Here is an 18,653-nt window from a genome sequence, read left to right on the forward strand (position 1 = left end):
TGCCAGAATCTGTTTCTACACAGTGTTGGCGATGCTCCTTTCAACGATTTCTGTACAGTAGGACTCTTGGTAGGACTTAATGGACCTTGTCTCATCCCCTTTCAGAGCGCTATTTTCCTGTTCTTCGCTGGGAGAATAGAAGAGATAAAAGGCAACATTGATGAGGTAAGTGCTCTTCCCGAAAGAAATGGTGGGATCAAAACTCTGATCTCCTGAGATGCAGGAATGGATATCTGTGCACTCTTGCATGCTCATGCTTCATCTAGTTCATGTGGTCTGGTGACCTTTATAAGTTACGCTTGTTCTCTTTTTTCCTTCTTCCTCTCTGGTTCATACCTGCTTTGTATTAGTAGCTGAAGCTGGAACACTTTCTTGTAAAATTGCATTATATTTTAGTATATTTTGTTGCAGCGTATTCGATTTCTACTAAAAAGTCCCCAAATTCTGAGGGACACAATAGACCAGCTTCCAATAGGGTCTCATAGGCTTTGTGGCTTTAATATGGACATATAATCTCTTTAGCGTATATTCATTCTGGTTTTTTGGGCTAATCCTAGTTTTCTCCCTCTGTGCCTTCTCTGGACTAATCTAGCCTTATTTCTGTTTCGTGTATGTGCTTTAATGTCGGTTGATTCTGGCTTTTGTTTACCCGGCTTTCTCTGTAGCTTTATCCCAGCATTCTTTTTGTTTTAGTCTTGCTTTCACTCTCAGTTATCTATATGATATTTCTCAGGCTTAACAATGACATCCTGTGTCTCACACTAGGCCATTGCTCTCTTTGAGGAAGGATGTGCTGCCCAGCAGGCATGGAAGCAGTTTCACCACATGTGCTACTGGGAACTGATGTGGTGCTTTGCTTATAAGGGGATGTGGAAAATGGCCTACTTTTATGCAGACCTTCTGAGCAAGGAGAGCCGCTGGTCCAAGGTAATAGCTTGTCAGGATGTACAGTACTGAGAAGCAGTTAGTGGGCCAGGAGTGTGAAAGACAGATTTGGGGGTGGCTGCATCTGCAGCATGTAGTGCAGTGGCAGGCTAAAGTTGCAGCAGTAAATAAGAAGTATTCTTAGGGGGCTTCCTTGTAGAAAGGCAGCTGTTGGTAGGGAATTGTGGAGCCCATGAGTGCTCAGGGCCAGGAGTGTTGTTGCAGTTTATATGATGCTTCAGAATGTATCTGAGGACCTATTCAGACTTCTGTTCCTGACCAATCATAAAGCTTGCACCTTGAACACAACTTCTTTTCACCATATCCAAAGCCATCGCACGATCCCTTATCCAAAACTTTACCGCTGTACGTACGCTGACCCACACTGTGCCTCCAATCCTTCATACTAGAGTCCAACACCCTTCAAAATGTGAATCTAGCTCAATACAACCCCTTAACATGACCAAATACCCGGAACTAATCACCGCTTTTCAGCATCTGCCACCACCAAACTTTCCACTTGCAAGTAGATTCCCAAATTCACGAGGCTGTGTAGTGCACTGCCTTTTAACTTCATTGCCTATATGTTGAATGATTTAGTGTCTAACAGCTGGAGTGTTGATCTCATGTAGATGGTGATGTGTCGAAACGTGTAGATGAGGGCTGGATGGCTGGTCTATATGTTTTCTTGATGCAGCATATGCCTCTCCGCAACTTATGCATGCCTCGTAATTTTTTTTGTTTTATATAGCGCAAACAAGACTTGAAGGTATCAGAGCACTTTACATGAGAACCAGTTGTGTTACAGACGGACACATTAATTTTAGGCACAGGCAGATTGTCATTTGCCCAGAATCACAGGATGTTAAGCGGCCCTGCCGAGACTCGAGCCCGGTTCCCCAGCTTAGAGTTCGACCGACCTAGCCTTTGGGCCACATTCTCTCGCCTCATCCAGATTTTTGCTTTGGCTGTTGATGAGTAGAGCGCTTATTGCCAGTAGGTGGTCACTGTTCTCGCAGGCAGCTGAACCCACCACGATTTCCTACCATGCATGCTTGTCACTGTAGGGCGTTTGAGTGTTATGGCCTCCATAGACTGCTTACAGAGTATCAGGAGTTACTGCAGCGCTTCTGCAGTGCTTACTGTTGTTGGTTGATAGCTCTAGCAATGCTTTCTTCTTTTCCCTCCTCAGGCAATGTACGTTTATATGAAGGCTGCCTTCCTGAGCATGCTGCCCCCCGAAGAATCCCGCCCATTTGGGGAGCAGGAGGTGGAGCTCTTCAGGTACTGGGGGGACAATGTACTAAAAATCTCCTGCCACTAGACAGGTATGTTACCCAATTCAAGAAGTGTTGCTGTCAGGGTAGACCATGTGATTACTGTGTAGGGAGCAGTTTGGTCACTCCAAATTGTGTTTCACTCTAACCTATTCTGAATTAAGCATTCATCTTTGCCAACTCACCTCAGTCCTTGCCCTCATTTCAAGCACTGTCATCCACACACATCTATCAGTACATATCAACAAAGGCAACTGAAACATACACTTAGATCTGGAAGTGCACCCCAATCCTGACCTGATTCATGCTTTGACATGTTACTAGTGGGCTAGCATGCAACTTTACCAGTAAAGGCCAGTCCCGGTGCACTAACACGTCATCTCCTCCATGTCTAGACTTGTGCCATCTCTGAAGCAGAGGATTGCCGGGAAGTCTCCTCCGACAGAGAAGTTTGCCATCCGGAAAGCAAGACGATACAAGGACAACCACCCAGTGCGGCTCCCAGTGCCAGCTCTGGTAAGAGGTCCTTTTGGGTGATTGAGCCCAGTGGTTCAAGCGACACTTCCTCCTCTGGGATGTTAATGGTGCGTGGACTCTTTTCTCCACAGGAGATGATGTACATGTGGAATGGCTTCACTGTGCTGGGCAAGCAGGCAAAGCTGGCGGAGGAGACACTGGAGACGCTCTGCCAGACAGAGCGTGCTCTACAAGGCTCTCCAGGTAAGCAAAAGCATTTGTACCTGTTTAACGATTTCAGTATGCTGGGAAAACAGTTGAGGCCAACGGAGGGGATGGGGCGCCGTACTGAGCAGGCTCTACGAGATGTGCGTTGTGATGCAGTTCCTATCGAACGGCCATCATAGAATGTTGCAAGAGCTCGTGGTGCTCTGTAGGTCTGCTAGTTATACCTTGGAGGTTGCTTCCACTGCTGGGCATCTCCAGCTGCTGACACAGTCACTTCACGAATACACTCAGCTCAACAATGATGATTGTCTAGATTAATGTCTTTATTACACTGGCGACAAGGATGGGATATGAATTCACATGGTTAAAGCACAATGGATTAGCAGTGAGCTCTTTCCAACAACTAAAATGTGTTTGATTCCCCTCAAGCTATGACTTGGCCTATTAGTTCCACACCACTCTAAAAACACCCTTTTATCGACTTAGAGAAAGAGAGATGTGTTCTGTGTTATGTCGATTATTAATACATACGTGAAGTGAGCGGTTTTACATGTTCCAAAGTGAATCGGATTGGAGACAGGAAGTTGAAAACGACATAATTAAACGTTGCGTGGAAAGCCAACCAAACTGTGGTCACCGTAAACATGGTATCAAAGGTAATATATATGTTGGCTGTCTTGTCAGAGTAAGGAAACCTTGTAGGAGTTCAAATGGTGAATCTAAGTTTAATGATGCAGGCTGAGTAAGAAAAAGGGAGGGAAATGCTGTATGAACTGAAGAAGGGAAGAGGTGGACTTTAAATAGAAATTGTAGCATCCAAATATATATATTGAGCACAAGGACACAAGATGGAAGTTGCAGTCATATGGTTGATAATGGTGAATTTGCCAACGGGAAACATGACTACCAATTTTTGTAAACCACGTGTAAATGTTGCACAAGAAGAATGCAGTTCAAAGAACACTGCTACAAATGTGCAGCTGATACTGGCTCTATTGTTACACGTTTAGGCCGACGGATTAATTCACCCAAAGGTCTAAATGATTTTGCGTTAAACTGCAATATTGTTATTTGTAAGGAAGAGTGTAGTGATATTAATTGTGCCACATGCACATCATAGAATGTTGTAAGCACAAGCGGTTCTCAGTAAATATTGTTTATTTTATAGCAATTTATTAAGCACACGAATACCCAAAGGTGTCTTGGCGCTAGCTATCCTGAGCAATAGATCAATAGATCCAGCCCTAGTTAATAAATAACCATGTTTTAAGAATTTCCCTGAAGGCAGTCAGTGTGGGCAAATCCCTTATATGGGTTGGTAAGCTTTTCCATAGTTTAGTGGATCCTGCGATGAAGCTTCTGACCCCCCAGTTAGTCTTTCGGACTCTGGGAAGCATCATAAGATTGGCCACAGATGAGTGAAGGAGTCTGTTTGGAGAGTACCATTTAAACGATTGACTAAGGAAATGAGGACCTATACTGTGAAACGCATTAGAGGTAATGCATAAGGCCTTCAATGTAATCCGACTTCTTACAGGAAGCCAATGAAGGTTTCTAATATCCTTGGCCACTGAGTGGACCTTGGGAATTCCTAGGATAAGTCTGGCCGCCGCATTCTGCACTGTCTGAAGTTTATTGAAATGTTTTTGCTGCATGTTCAGGTAGAGACCACTGCAGTAATCTAATTTAGATAGGATTAAGGTAGTAATGACTGTCTTTTTAGTCTGGGCCTTGATGAAAGGCAAGGTTTTCTTTAGGGATTTAAGTATATAGAAGCTGGAGGTAGGAGATGGTGTTAACCTGCGGCCCTAAGTTAAGTTTTTCATCAATGATCACTCCAAGGTTTTTTGCTTTGATCACCGGCATGGACAAAGGCCCCATCTCAAACGGCCACCAAACTGGGGACCATATTGGAGAAATGTTTCCGAAAAGGATTACCTCTGTCTTACCAGAGTTCAATTTTAGGCAATGTGAGCTCACCCAAGACCCTTCGGCTAGCATGCAGTTGTGGAGTTGGGGTGCCATATTATCGCCATTTCTGAAGGCTGACAGAATTATCTGGTATCGTCCGCGTAAGAGGTCAGAGAAAGACCAAAAGATCTGATAAGATTGGCCAGTTCTGTAACATATATATGAAATAGTGTGGGCCTGATAGAAGAGCCCTGTGGTACTCCACAAGGAAGTGACAGGGAGAGGACTCATAATGGCCCAAGGCCACGGATTTTATTCTTCCCGAAAAGAAGGATGTAATCTGTGTTAGGGCTTGGGTTAGGTGGAAGAGCCAGTTGCTACCACACCATCGTTTCACAAATACGCTGAGTTTGAGATTACTACGAGAATCTTCTTTGTTACATCGCCATGCTAGAACAGTGAGCTATGCCTTTAATCAAGTCCACCTAACCGTGCTTCTAGAGGGACCATATTGTGTGGGCTAGACTTCATTGACCAGATGCACTGAGGCTAGATTCAGGCACCTCGGCTTGCTCCAAATCAAGCCCCATGATCCCAGCCATTTGTAGCGTTTCGGGGTGCCTTCTAAACTCTCTGGAGATAGGTTTGAGAGATGTTCGAGAAAGCAAGCATGGACTTTGGTTTTATTACAACTGGACCACAATGCATAGGGAAACTGGATATTTGAAAATAATCCTGTTTGAAATTGAAAAGCTAGATAATTGTCCTTTTTTACTAGCTCCAGTTAGACCACGTCCACCGTCTGCCCCTGCATTCGGAGGCACACGGACTTGAAACTGGGATTGGGTTTGACTACTAACGAAGTCAACTCCTGTCTCCTTATCGTGCGCAAAACAGTGCACCATAGTCTTCTCAAAAAGATAGAAAATGTCTCTGAAGCACCTTCCTTCTGACAATGGTGGTATGTGATCTGTCAATCCGCAGAATCGAAAAATACGAGTTTAAAATAGTCCATTGCAACGAATGTGGCTGCTCTGTGTGACTTCCTCAACAAGTCTGTTTATGTTTACGAAGAGGAGAAGAAATTCACTGCATCTGCCCCAAAAAGATCGTAAGAAAAACCTTTAACTTCAATTGAACTTCTACCTTTATGGACTACATTGGGGCTTGGGTGGAGGCGATGAAAGAGCTCTCTCCCCTGGGCTGTTTGGACGTGTGATGCGGTCTGTGGACCACTGTGGGTGGGATTGAGGTTATATGCAGGGTCACGGAAATTATGCGTCGGAGAATCACCAATTTATGCAGCAGGTTTACTAAATTATACAGCATGAAAAGGCACATTTTGCGGCATGATGCTGCTCATTTTTTGATAGTATTACTTCATTATTTTGTAATTTTTACACACGGTAATACTGTCTGGGCAAAGATTTCACTTCATTAGGACCAGTTTAACAACCAAATACAGAAATAAGAAACTAAAAGATGACCAGTTATTATTTCTAAAGGGCCTTCCACTGCAGACGAACACATATTGCAATGTTTTGAGTAACTTTTGGTTCCATTGAGCTAGAAACCATTTTTTTAAATCTGCAGATGACGGATTATGTGGCAAATACGGCAAATCAATGATTTTGCATAAAAGTCAGTGGACGCAGAATTGCATTATTCCAGTGGACATGTTAAATGACATTTGCTTTTCGTGCCTGACTGGAATGGTGTAGGGTGGATTTATTGATTTGTATAAGTTGTCGCTGGTGAGCAGGTGCTATAAGGTTGGCAGGTTGGTAAATTTTAGGGGCCTCATTTATGAGGCCCTTGCGCCATCGGAACGCCACTTTTTGTGACGTTCCGTGGCGCAGAAGCCTGCGTAATATTTATCAGGCAGCACTAAGCCACTTTTTTTGGCTTAATGCTGCCTGTTACATATCAGTCCCTTTAACGTAGTGTTCTGCATTAACCCCTTGTATGCTGGTGACGAACCCCAACCGTCACGCTCCGCGGTGCTGATGACGGCTGGGGTTCGTCACGGCCCCGCCCTGTTCGTTTGTTTACCGCACAGCGGCGGAAACGGGCCAGCAGCGAAGGGGTTAAAGGGGCGTGCAATGGGTGTTGCTGGGGGCGTTCCCAGCAACATCCATGGCATTTTGACAGTGCCCCATATTTACGAGAAATCGTAAATCTGAGGCAGTTCCAAAAGCTTACACCTCCCCAGGGAAGATGTAAGGGAGGCGCAACGGGGAGAAATGTCTTTATTTCTCATTGTTTTTCCTTTTTCTATGTGTGCTGCATTCTGCAGCACACATAGAAAGAGGAAAGCCTCCTGTGATTATTTTTGTACTGAAAAGTTTCCCTTCCTGTAAAAAATAATCATCCCCGCAACGCAGGCACCCTTGCAACATGATGCAAAGGTGCCTGCGTTGGCGCAGGCAGCCCATTGTGCGCCAGTGCAGGGAAAAGGGACAGGAATGCGCCGTATCTGATAGATACGGCGCATTCCTGCCCTTTTCTTTTGCCGTAGGGAAGCGCAGCAGGAAGGCCTGCTGCGCTTACCTACGGCAAAATCTCATAAATGAGGCCCTAGGTTCGTTTTTGCTTGCAAGGTTGGTTTTGCTACTGGTCACGCAGATCAGCTCGAAGGATATTGTCATGGCAAGTTCAAGAAGTTGGTCAAGAGCTGTTGGCCAGGAAGGCCAGAGTTATGACATTGTACGTATGAAAGTGGGGAGATTGATTTAGGACGTACATCCAGAAAGAACACATTTGGGTTTAAGATAGGGGGTGTTGGTTGGTAGATACATATTAAGGGCCTCATTTATGAGGCCTTGCGTCAGTTTTGCGCTTCCGATGCGTCACTTTATGTGCCCCATCAGCGGCGTCAAACATGCCTCCTTTTGCGGACTATTTACAAAGTGACGCATCTAAGCAGATGCGTCACTTTGTAAACCCATGCGCTACATTATACCTGTGTCAGGTATAATGTATGCAGGTGGCGTTCCCCCGCAAAAAGCCTTACAGAAGTGATGCAGTGAAATCTATGAGATTTCACTGCGTCACTTCTAGGACGCTGTTGCGTCAAAATCTTGCGCCTGCCTCACAGCAGGCGTAAGACTGACGCAGGCCCTTTCACATGGGGCTTGCCCCATGTGAAAGGACGCATTGCTGGAGTTGCGTCACTTTTGTGACACACTCCAGCAATGCGTCACTTTTGTGCTTACATATATGTCAGAAATAGTGAGGTATCTGTAACTCCTTGCGACATGATGCGTCATACATTAAATATGACGCATCAGGTATGTTACAATGAGTGCGCACTGAGAAGTGACGCATGGCTGCTTTCACGCAGCGATGCGTAATTTCTCATAAATGAGGCCCAGAATGTATAGTGAAGCTTGTAGATGATTTGTGAAGCAGTTGCCAGGTTGTTTGATGTGACCCGCACCTGTTTCATTAAAGCTTCTTTTTACACAGATAAAATGGTGCGGTTCATGGGTCTGCGGTGCCTCGCCCGATTGCTCTATCTCCACTCCAGCATATGTAACAAAGGCTCCTGCGACGCAGGGGGTCCCCACCGTTCAGGGAACCCCCATTCTGCCCAAGGCTAATGAATATCTGTGATATGTTAGAATAATGGGCCCCTGATAACATTCTGCAAGGGGTCTCATAATTTTGTTTACGCCACTGACACCGCAAGCCGACAGAAGTGTTCCTTGAATTCTATTAATTTCTGTCAAGATCACAGTGTCTCTATTCCCTTACCAAGTCATTGATTGCGCTAACTTCCACTGAAAAAGAAAATGGCCTGGTAAAGAAAAACTGCAATATTGGTGCAGTGGTGACATCCAGTGGTCAGTTAAGGTATGACATAGGATTTGATCCTTGAACGTGTAAACAGAGGCTTTGATACACAAACGGAGGGGAGGGAGGGTAAGTAGCAGCTGCTGAAGGCAGATAGACTCTAGTAACACAGCTAGGGTGACCAACCGTCCGTAAATTTCACGGACAGTCCGTAATTTTGGCTGTCTGTCCGTTGTCCGTGAAGGATTCTTTAACGGACGCCATTTGCCCGTAATTTTAACCGGGCACAGCTTGCCCCCACCTCCCTTCTTGACTCCGATGCTGTATTAAAGCTCCGACCCCCAGCAGCACTGTATAGGCACAGCGGGAGGGCAACCCTCACACCTCCAGCCCTTGATGAGCTGTTAAGAGGTGCTCGAAGGTGACAGAGGGAGGGGCTGCAGGTTCAGGAGCAGGGGGCATCCATTCACATGCAAACAGCCCTGAATGCGTCTTGTATCTGCTATTTAGAGGGGGGCTCACACATTCCATTTCTACCCAGGGCCCCAAACATCCAAGACTCGGCTAGATTACACCCCTGATTACACCGAGGCAGCACCTGCTTCTCTTCACCGAGCTTAATTACTGTCACTAATTTGTAAGCAAACCTCAGTTCTTCAAACATGCATAATGTAATACAATAAAGAAATGGCACAATCGCACCCACACTGATTAACAAAGTATGGAGGACAATCAGTTCAATCAGTTCTCTTAGAGTATCTCCTGTAAGTACTGTATATCACAGTGGGGGATGGCATTTTGGTCAGAGAGCCTGTCTTCTCGTTGTCTTGTGCAGGAGGGGGCGAGAAGCCCAAGATGATACTAGAATACTGCATGCCCACCCCTGTGCCCACCCTGGTGGATCACGTTCCCTCTCCTGTGATGACTCCTGCTCCTGTCCCCCCATGTGGTGGCTCCAGTCCACCCCCGCCTGTGATGGCTCCTGTCCCCCATGTTGTGGCTCCAGTCCACCCCCGCCTGTGATGGCTCTTGTCCTCCCCTGTGGTGGATCCTGTCTCTGCCCTGGGTGGCTTCTGTCCCAGTCCTGGAACGGCCCCTGCAGCGAGGGTGAAGTTCTTGATGGGCCTCTTCTCAAAAGGGCTCAGCTCAAAATTAATATGGAAAGGTGGGCGAGTAAGTAAGTGAAGGGATGTGTGAATGGCTGGATGAATTAGTGAAAGGGTGAATGGATGAATGAAAGATTGAATACATGGATAATGAGAGAGGATAGATGGACTGATGAGTGAGGGGAAGGATGGAGAGAAAATGTAAATAGCTGGATGTATGGGTGGAAGGGTAGCTGGATGATTGATGAGGGGAAAGATGGATGAGGGGAAGGATGATGGCTGGAGGGGAAGGATGATGGATGGAGGGGAAGGATGGATGGATGAGGGGAAGGATAAATGGATGAGGGGATGGATGGATGGATGGATGGAGGGGAAGGATAGATGGATGAGGGGCAGGATAAATGGATGGGATGGATGGATGGGTGAGGGGAAGGATGGATGAAAGGAAGGATGGATGAGGGGAAGGATGATGGATGGAGGGGAAGGATGGGTGGATGAAGGGCAGGATAAATGGATGGGATGGATGGATGGGTGAGGGGAAGGATGATGGATGAGGAAAAGGATGGATGGATGGAGGGGAAGGATGGATGGATGAGGGGCAGGATAAATGGATGGGATGGATGGATGGATGGATGGATGGATGGATGGGTGAGGGGAAGGATGGATGAAAGGAAGGATGGATGGAGGGGAAGGATGGATGGATGAGGGGCAGGATAAATGGGTGGGATGGATGGATGGGTGAGGGGAAGGATGGATGAAAGGAAGAATGGATGAGGGGAAGGATGGATGGATGAGGGGAAGGATAAATGGATGAGGTGATGGATGGATGGAGGGGAAGGATAGATGGATGAGGGGCAGGATAAATGGATGGGATGGATGGATGGGTGAGGGGAAGGATGGATGAAAGGAAGGATGGATGAGGGGAAGGATGATGGATGGAGGGGAAGGATGGATGGATGAGGGGCAGGATAAATGGATGGGTGAGGGGAAGGATGATGGATGAGGAGAAGGATGGATGGATGGATGGAGGGGAAGGATGGATGAGGGGCAGGATAAATGGATGGGATGGATGGATGGATGGGTGAGGGGAAGGATGGATGAAAGGAAGGATGGATGGAGGGGAAGGATGGATGGATGAGGGGCAGGATAAATGGGTGGGATGGATGGATGGGTGAGGGGAAGGATGATGGATGAGGAGAAGGATGGATGGATGGATGGAGGGGAAGGATGGATGGATGAGGGGCAGGATAAATGGATGGGATGGATGGATGGGTGAGGGGAAGGATGGATGAAAGGAAGGATGGATGAGGGGAAGGATGGATGGATGACAGGAAAGGATGGATGATGAGGGGAAGGATGGATGGATTGATGTTGAGGGGAAGGGTGGATGGATGGATGGATGGATGGATGATGAGGGGGTGGGTGAAAGGATTGATGATGAGGGGAAGGGTGGATGGATGGATGATGAGGGGGTGGGTGAAAGGATGGATGATGAGGGGAAGGGTGAATGGATGATGAGGGGGTGGGTGAAAGGATGGATGATGAGGGGAAGGGTGGATGGATGGATGATGAGGGGGTGGGTGAAAGGATGGATGGATGGATGATGAGGGAATGGATGGATTATGAGGGGGTGGGTGAAAGGATGGATGGGTGGATGATGAGGGGAAGGATGGATGGATGGATGATGAGGGAAAATGATGTATGGATGATGAGGGAAAAGGATGGATGGATGATGAGGGGAAGGATGGGTGGATGATGAGGGGAAGGATGGATGGATGGATGGATGATGAGGGAAAAGGACGGATGGATGATGAGGGGAAGGATGGATGGATGATGAGGGAAAAGGATGGATGGATGATGAGGGAAAAGGATGGATGGATGATGAGGGGAAGGATGGATGGATGATGAGGGGATGGATGGATGGGTGATGAGGGGAAGGACAGATGGATGGATGGATGGATGGATGGATGGATGATGGGTGGGTGAAAGGATGGATGGAGAGTGGGTGAAAGGATGGATGGATGGATAAGTGGGTGGGTGAAAGGATGGATGGATGGATGATGAGTGGGTGGGTGAAAGGATGGATGGGTGATGAGTGGGTGGGTGAAAGGATGGATGGATGATGAGGGGATGGATGGATGATGAGGGGAAGGACAGATGGATGGATGGATGGATGGATGGATGGATGGATGGATGATGAGTGGGTGAAAGGATGGATGGATGGAGAGTGGGTGAAAGGATGGATGGATGGATAAGTGGGTGGGTGAAAGGATGGATGGATGGATGATGAGTGGGTGGGTGAAAGGATGTATGGATGATGAGTGGGTGGGTGAAAGGATGGATGGATGAGTGGGTGGGTGGATGGTGGGTGGGTGAAAGGATGGATCAGTGGATTGGATGGTGGGTGGGTGAAAGGATGGATGAGTGGGTGGGTGGATGGTGGGTGGGTGGATGATGGGGGTAGGTGGGTGAGTGAAATGATGGATGGATTGATGGATTGATAAGTGCAAGGGTGAATGAATGGACATATGAGTGAAAGGGTGGGTGTAAGGATGGATGAGTGAGTGAAAGGGAGGGTAGATGGACAAAAGGATGAATAGATGTGTGAAGGAGTGAAATGATAGATGGATGAGTGATAGGGGCAATGGATGGATTCATGAGTGGATGAGTAGATGGATGGATGGGTGGGTGGATGGATGGATGGAAGGAAGGCTAAGTGAAAGGTTCGATGGAGAGAGAAAGGGAGGATGGATGGATGACTAAAAGAGTGGATGGGTGGAAGGATTAGTAAGGGAAAGGATGGCTGGATTGGTGAAAGGGTAAATGGCTGAATGGATGAGTGAATGGATGGATGGGATGAAGAGTGGATGGATAAGTGTACAGATGGATAGGGTGAAAGGGTGGATGGATGGATGGATGGATAATGGAGGATGAGTGAAAGGATGGATGAGGGGATGGATGAAGGGATGGATGAGTGAAATGATAGATGGAAGGATACATGATGGATAGGTTTGCAAATGGTTGAATATGTTTGAAAATGGCTGGGCTTACTTATATACTATTGCGCGACCTCTGATGTGTCTGTAAAACGTACCTATTGTCCTGAAGTTTTGTCCTGAATTTTGACCTCCTGTCCTGAATTTGTGTCCTGAATTTTGACCCTTTGTCCTGAATTTTTACACTCACCGTCCTGAATTTGCAGCAATGCCAGTTGGTCACCCTAGTAACAGCGTAGAATTGATTCACAGTGGACGATCACAGTAAGACCGACTTCAGTGGCGATTTTGGAGAATGCTTCCATGGTGCATCTTGGCTCCAAAGGAGGGCGTATATGAATTTGGGTAGGATGGAAAGAAGGTTGTTGGACGATGGTAACATTTTTATACCAGACTGCTGCGAACACTAAAAAGTAATCCTCCCAGCTGAAAGATCAAGGAGCGCTTCAGGAATAGTTCACTTCCCATCTCTTTCTTCTTGACAGCCAACGAATACCTGCACGACGACTGCTGCTCCGTGCTGCTCATGAAAGGGCTGTGCTTGAAACATCTTGGACGCACCACCCAAGCCGAGCAGTGCTTCAACTACATCCACCAGAGGTGAGGGTAGAGCTGGGGGGTCAGGAGCGTAAAGCACTAGGCCTCTTTCGTGCCCTACGGTCCTTTAGACACAAAGGGACTTTGAGTGAATTCAGGACAAGTCGGAGTTTCTCTCCAGGGGTCGGGGGGATTGCAAGGGGGCCAACCTCCATTGTGCTCTTGGACACATGAATCAGCCGGCGTTTTGATTCTAGTGGAATAGCTTGCTTTGATTCAATTGACTAAGTTCTCAATTTCAACTGGGCCATTTATACCCCATGAACAGGGGAGGGGTCGCTTTCAATTCTCCCTCTTGTTCCAACCTGAACATTAACCAGGATGCGAGTCATCTTGTGCAGTGATCCACTGAACACCTACTTTTCTCGAGCCCAGTACTGGGATGAATTTTCAATAGGTGGTCGTCTGTACAAAAAGACGGCTGACTCCGGGGCATTGCCATCAGAGGTTACGAAGATGACATTACGAGGGGACACATAGCACCTATCCGAGACAGTCTTGCTTCCTACAATCTGGATATCCTTGGTTCATGATGACTCAGACACAGGTTGCTTCTGTTTGTAAGGCGTGGGATATTTTATGTTTCTTTCCCTTTGCTTTTCCAGCTTTTGGTTATTGTGCTCCGTTAGGTGTGAAAGGGTATTATAAACTGAGGGCATGTTTTATGTTATGCTTGTAGAGCTGCATTGCATCCAGGCACTGAGTTTTAGAAGCCCAACAAATGTGACAAGATAAATGCAGAATATAAAGGCATCTTTATTAATTGCTTGAACTTTTGCGACACATCAAAAATCGTCTCGCCTCTCAGTGCCCCATTCGGTCCATCTGTCTCCCCGCTCATCGGGGTGTCAGCCCATGGGCGCCATGGTTACTTTAATTCGAAGTAAACAAACGAGAAAAGAAGTGATTCTGCAAAAGACTCGAGTGTTCATTAGAACTAACAGTGGAAGGATAGATGGAGGATTCAAAATGTGAAGATTACCATGAAACTGGACCTGAATGGATAGCATAATAAAGAAGCAGGAAGACTAGTTTGGTTCAGAGCGAGGTTCAAGAGTGAGTGTTTAGATATTTCACAAACCACTGTACTAGCGGGTGTGTTAGCACAGTTTTGGACATAGGGTGTAGAAGAATATTCCCAACACTGAATACCAAGCAGGTGTTAATGGAGTCCCACCTGGGTCAGGACTGGGGACACTCAACGTCTAAGCCTGACACACTGATCCCATCCACCCGCCTGCTCCAGAGTGCTGCTGGGAGCTGTAGTTTGTATGGCATTGTTGGAATTTGTAAAAAAGTGCATGCAGGGTTTTATTCCCATCGCAGGGCTTTATGGGGAAGAGTACAAGATGGAAGTTGTTGGCGGTCCCTTGATGATTAAGTTGTGTTTCTCTGGGAGAGAGAATATACACTTAAATCTTATGGTGCCTCTTTGACTTAGCAAATAGGATAGAAAATAATTTGGCTGAGCCAGGGCCCTGACTCCTAGATTCTTGCCTACAGCCATAATCACTAGATGTGGAGAATTAATCATGGGCCTCTGACCTGCAGGGCAGTTGATGAACGAAGGGAATTGGTGTGACAAATGTCTGCTGGAACTTCAAACTGTGCTTCCGGCCTACAGGAGGAAGAGATGTGAGGCCTCTCGGGGCTCCCTGAAATCTTATGCAGTTTTCTTTTAGTCTTCTAGGTGGGCAAAGCAAGTCAGAGGTTAGTGCTCTCAAGAGGCAGGGCAAGCAGGCAGAAAGTAAGTTCAGCGAAGCCTATGTTTGGCTATTAGCACCGGGACGCCCCTTTGCTGGGGCAGCTGTGCGCTTTACAAAACCACATAACATAACATATTAACAGGCAGGCAGGGACATCTTGGCTCAGCCCTGGTTTTCAGCCATGTAAGCCTGTGTCGACCAAGTTCCTGATCTACGCTCTGTTATGGAGATGGCTGTCGAGCAAGCCCCTCGGACGGCCAGTGCTGGAGTCTTCTGATAATTAGCCACATACCTACTAATTCCACATCGGAATTAACCACAGACTGGGCTCCCAGCCTCCCTACATCACTGATAAACGTGGACACTTTAAAATAAAACAAGTATGAGTACCTTGGCTTCTGGATAGGGTACTACGTTGCACACTTGAAAGCCCAAAATAGCTGCCAATTTCAATGGACTCACTGTGGCGTGTCTGTGATTTAAGTTGGGTCAGGAGCTGCGGTGAGACTGGGTGGGTAGAGGTATGGGATCAATCGAAATGGGAGTATGTGTACACCTTGTCAACCAACCCTTTTCCTGCCTTCCCTCTTGCTGCAGTGAGAAGAAGATAAAATATGACCACTACTTGATCCCCAACGCTCTGCTTGAACTGAGCCTTCTTTACATACAACAAGGTCGTGGCGAGGAGGCCATTCACAATCTGAGGCGGGCCAAGTAAGTTCACTGTTTTAAAAGGATATTCATTTAGTGCTACATTACACACGAGTGGTTTTCTCTTCTCATCATACAGGAAATTTGTAGCGAGGTTTCGCAAACCCGCAGAACTGGATACAGCTGGGTCATGAGCAGGCTGTGTAGGGGTCATAAGCAACTAATTTATTTTCTTAATGGAGATTATTGAGTATCAGAATAGTTGGGCCTGAGCTACTAAAGCAGTTTGGGTTGCGACAATGGAGATCTTGAGAAGCAGTAGCAGGATACTAGGGCTGTGGTCACATTGGGATGTGGAGGACAGAGTAGGAGTGCATTTGAGGGAAGGCAACTCAGTAGAAGTTGAGGGTTTTGCATTTACTATGGAGAGTTGGTGTTCAGGTGGAGCCTGTACCGAATGCCACTAAAAATGAATTCCAATAAGCTGGATTCTCGCAGTGAGCAAGTTGGGTACCTTGTAAAACTTGCAACCTATAGAAGGGGTGATGCAGGTCATAATCTGACTTCTTGTCCAATTAGTAAAACTGTATTCCATACAGTCGAAAGTTCCGAAAATAGGAGTTTGTGCGTCTTTTTGTACAGTTACCTTTTTTGGTTTACGCTTTCTTACCAAGGTTCTTTGCATTTTCATTTCCAAGTGTTTTTGTTTTTCCAGAAACAACTATAAGAATTACTCGATGGAATCACGGACCCTCTTCCGGATTCATGCAGCCCTTACAAAGCTGAAAGCTGGCGAGCAAGAAGATACTGTCACAGAGGAAGGAGACTGCAGCACCGCCTTTTAATTAAGGTCTACCTTCTTCGTCCTCCAAAAGCTTCATTTCCTGTGTTCACCAAACACATCAGCTGCCGAAATAACACATCAAAGACCAATCACAGAACTGGCCTTGCCCGATGTTGGTTTCTAGTGCCTCACTTGTGATGCACCTTTGTGTTTTTCGTATAGTGAGAAAAGCCATACATTTTATGTTGGAGGAAGAAGGCGTGGCGACTCTTTGAGGGCCTTGGAAATCATCTCATCCATGTTCTGGAAGAGTGGGCGCATCCCCCTATTGCAGCCTCTATGTGCATGATATCCAGGTTACTAGACTATCCTAATACCAATGAGTATGCATGGGTTCTCTCAAGTATACCGGTCTAGCACACCTTCTATGTTAAGGCATAAGCATCAAAGACCTATTTTTTTTAGATGCTGTGCGATTAACAGGATTTGTGCACAATGAGAGACTTCGTTTGAGACACACCTGGGCCAAGGTACCCAATATATCTTGGCCAGCTTTGGAATGTATACCATGTGAAAGTTTACATCTATAAAAATCGTTGAAGAGGCGCACAGGATTAACTATTTTCCTTAATGGACTAAATTGGGCTAGCACAGAGCCCAATGCTCAGGTGCATGTCTTTGGTTCTAGTATGATTTGTCCCAAGTAAGGAACTATGACACAAAACGTTACATTTGCAATGGAAATCGCAGAAGTCCCTCCATTTCACCATTTCCTGTCTGGATTCTCAGGCCCTGGCATTGTCAAAGGCCAAGCAACCCAAGTCAGTTTGGCTCTGTTGCAGTAATGTTCTACACTGCAGAGGCAGCCCTACTTTTTCCAGCGTCTCTAACCCCCTCTGAAGGCCTTTGGGCGATTTAATGAGCGTGCTTCAATTCTGTGGGGAAATCACCAGGCATGTGTTTGTGATCACTGGCATGTTATTTTTTTACCCGACTTTGGACAGAAGCATTTTACTATTTTCATGTTTTTTTTTATTCTTGCCATAACAGAGAAACGAAAAATGATTTGATAGTTATGTATATTTGAATGTAGTTCTTAAACTTGATGCCCTGTTTCCAAATCTCGCAATACCAGCCTTGTCTCCAACTGCAGTGTTCCACAGATATTTTGAACGTTATTGCATCTTTTTTGTGTTACCACTGGTCTCCAACCAGCCCTACATATGCTTTATTTTGAAATGCATTAATGCTTCTTATACCATGTTTGACTCGTGACTGCAGAAAAGTGTCATCATCTACATTCTTGCTGTGCTGCTGTCAGTTCCTACTTAGGGCCTTATTTATGAAGGCCTGTGTCACTTTTGTGCCACGTTGCGACACATTTAGAGACGCAGCATAAATAATGCACCATATTTACGAAGGGAAGCATCTAGGCAGATGCGTCACTTAATAAACCCTTGTGCTACATTATACCTGCGTCAGGTATAATGTATGCAGGGTGAGCGTTCCCCTGCAAGAAAGGGTCATAAGAGTAGGGCAATGAAATCTATGAGATTCCAAAGCACCACCTTGAGAACGCCAATGTGTCAAAACCTTACGCCTGCCTCATGGCAGGTGTGAGGGTGACGCAGGCCCTTTCACATGGGACTTGCCCCAAGTGAAAGGAACGTTGTTGGAGTTGCGTCACACTTCTGACACAACTCCAGGAATGTGCCACTTTTGCGCCGATGGATACTTCAGTAATACTGACGTATCTGTCACTCCTTGCAACATGATGTGGTATACAGTAAATATGACGCATCATTCGTGCCGGAAGGAGGGCATACTGAGAAGTGTCTCATTGCTGCTTTCATACAGCGATGCGACACTTCTCATAAATGAGGCCCTTAGGAATTTAATGGTCAGCAGGGTTGGATTGTGTCATGAAAGGCTGTGTAGGTTCTCTGGGAACCCCACAGTACAAAATTGGCCTGTTTCCAACTTGTGGTGCTACAGTACTGCTAGATGCGGAAAATGCCTCCTTCCCAGGGCATTTCCCTAAAACTCAATTGTAGTTTTTAACCATATATGGTAGGGCTACTTCTCCTATGGAAAAGAACCATCTAGGTTCGCTTTGACCCCCTTCAGAAGTTTCTCTTTTTCAAGAGCACATACATTTTTTTTGTTTAGATATGTTCCTTACTATTAATTCTTTCCATACTGTTTTAGTTTCACAGTAAAAC

The 18,653-nt window shown here is 46.2% G+C and overlaps 1 protein-coding gene across 1 annotated transcript in view; it reads left to right on the forward strand.

Annotated features, from left to right (window-relative positions):
* Nucleotides 1–18,439, forward strand: part of LOC147668900 (tetratricopeptide repeat protein 39A-like) — a 95,029-nt gene extending 76,590 nt beyond the window's left edge. Inside the window, exons 10-17 of the mRNA XM_086948369.1 lie at nucleotides 106–165; nucleotides 766–927; nucleotides 2,117–2,208; nucleotides 2,597–2,717; nucleotides 2,810–2,921; nucleotides 13,179–13,293; nucleotides 15,594–15,710; nucleotides 16,363–18,439. Coding sequence (XP_086804495.1) covers nucleotides 106–165; nucleotides 766–927; nucleotides 2,117–2,208; nucleotides 2,597–2,717; nucleotides 2,810–2,921; nucleotides 13,179–13,293; nucleotides 15,594–15,710; nucleotides 16,363–16,492 — 909 coding nt within the window. The 3' untranslated portion in view covers nucleotides 16,493–18,439. The remainder of the gene's footprint in view (nucleotides 1–105; nucleotides 166–765; nucleotides 928–2,116; nucleotides 2,209–2,596; nucleotides 2,718–2,809; nucleotides 2,922–13,178; nucleotides 13,294–15,593; nucleotides 15,711–16,362) is intronic.
* The last annotated feature ends 214 nt before the right edge of the window (nucleotides 18,440–18,653 follow it).

The sequence above is a fragment of the Lissotriton vulgaris genome, unplaced genomic scaffold (assembly GCF_964263255.1).
Source record: "Lissotriton vulgaris unplaced genomic scaffold, aLisVul1.2 SCAFFOLD_3243, whole genome shotgun sequence".
NCBI classification, from domain to species: Eukaryota; Metazoa; Chordata; class Amphibia; order Caudata; family Salamandridae; genus Lissotriton; species Lissotriton vulgaris.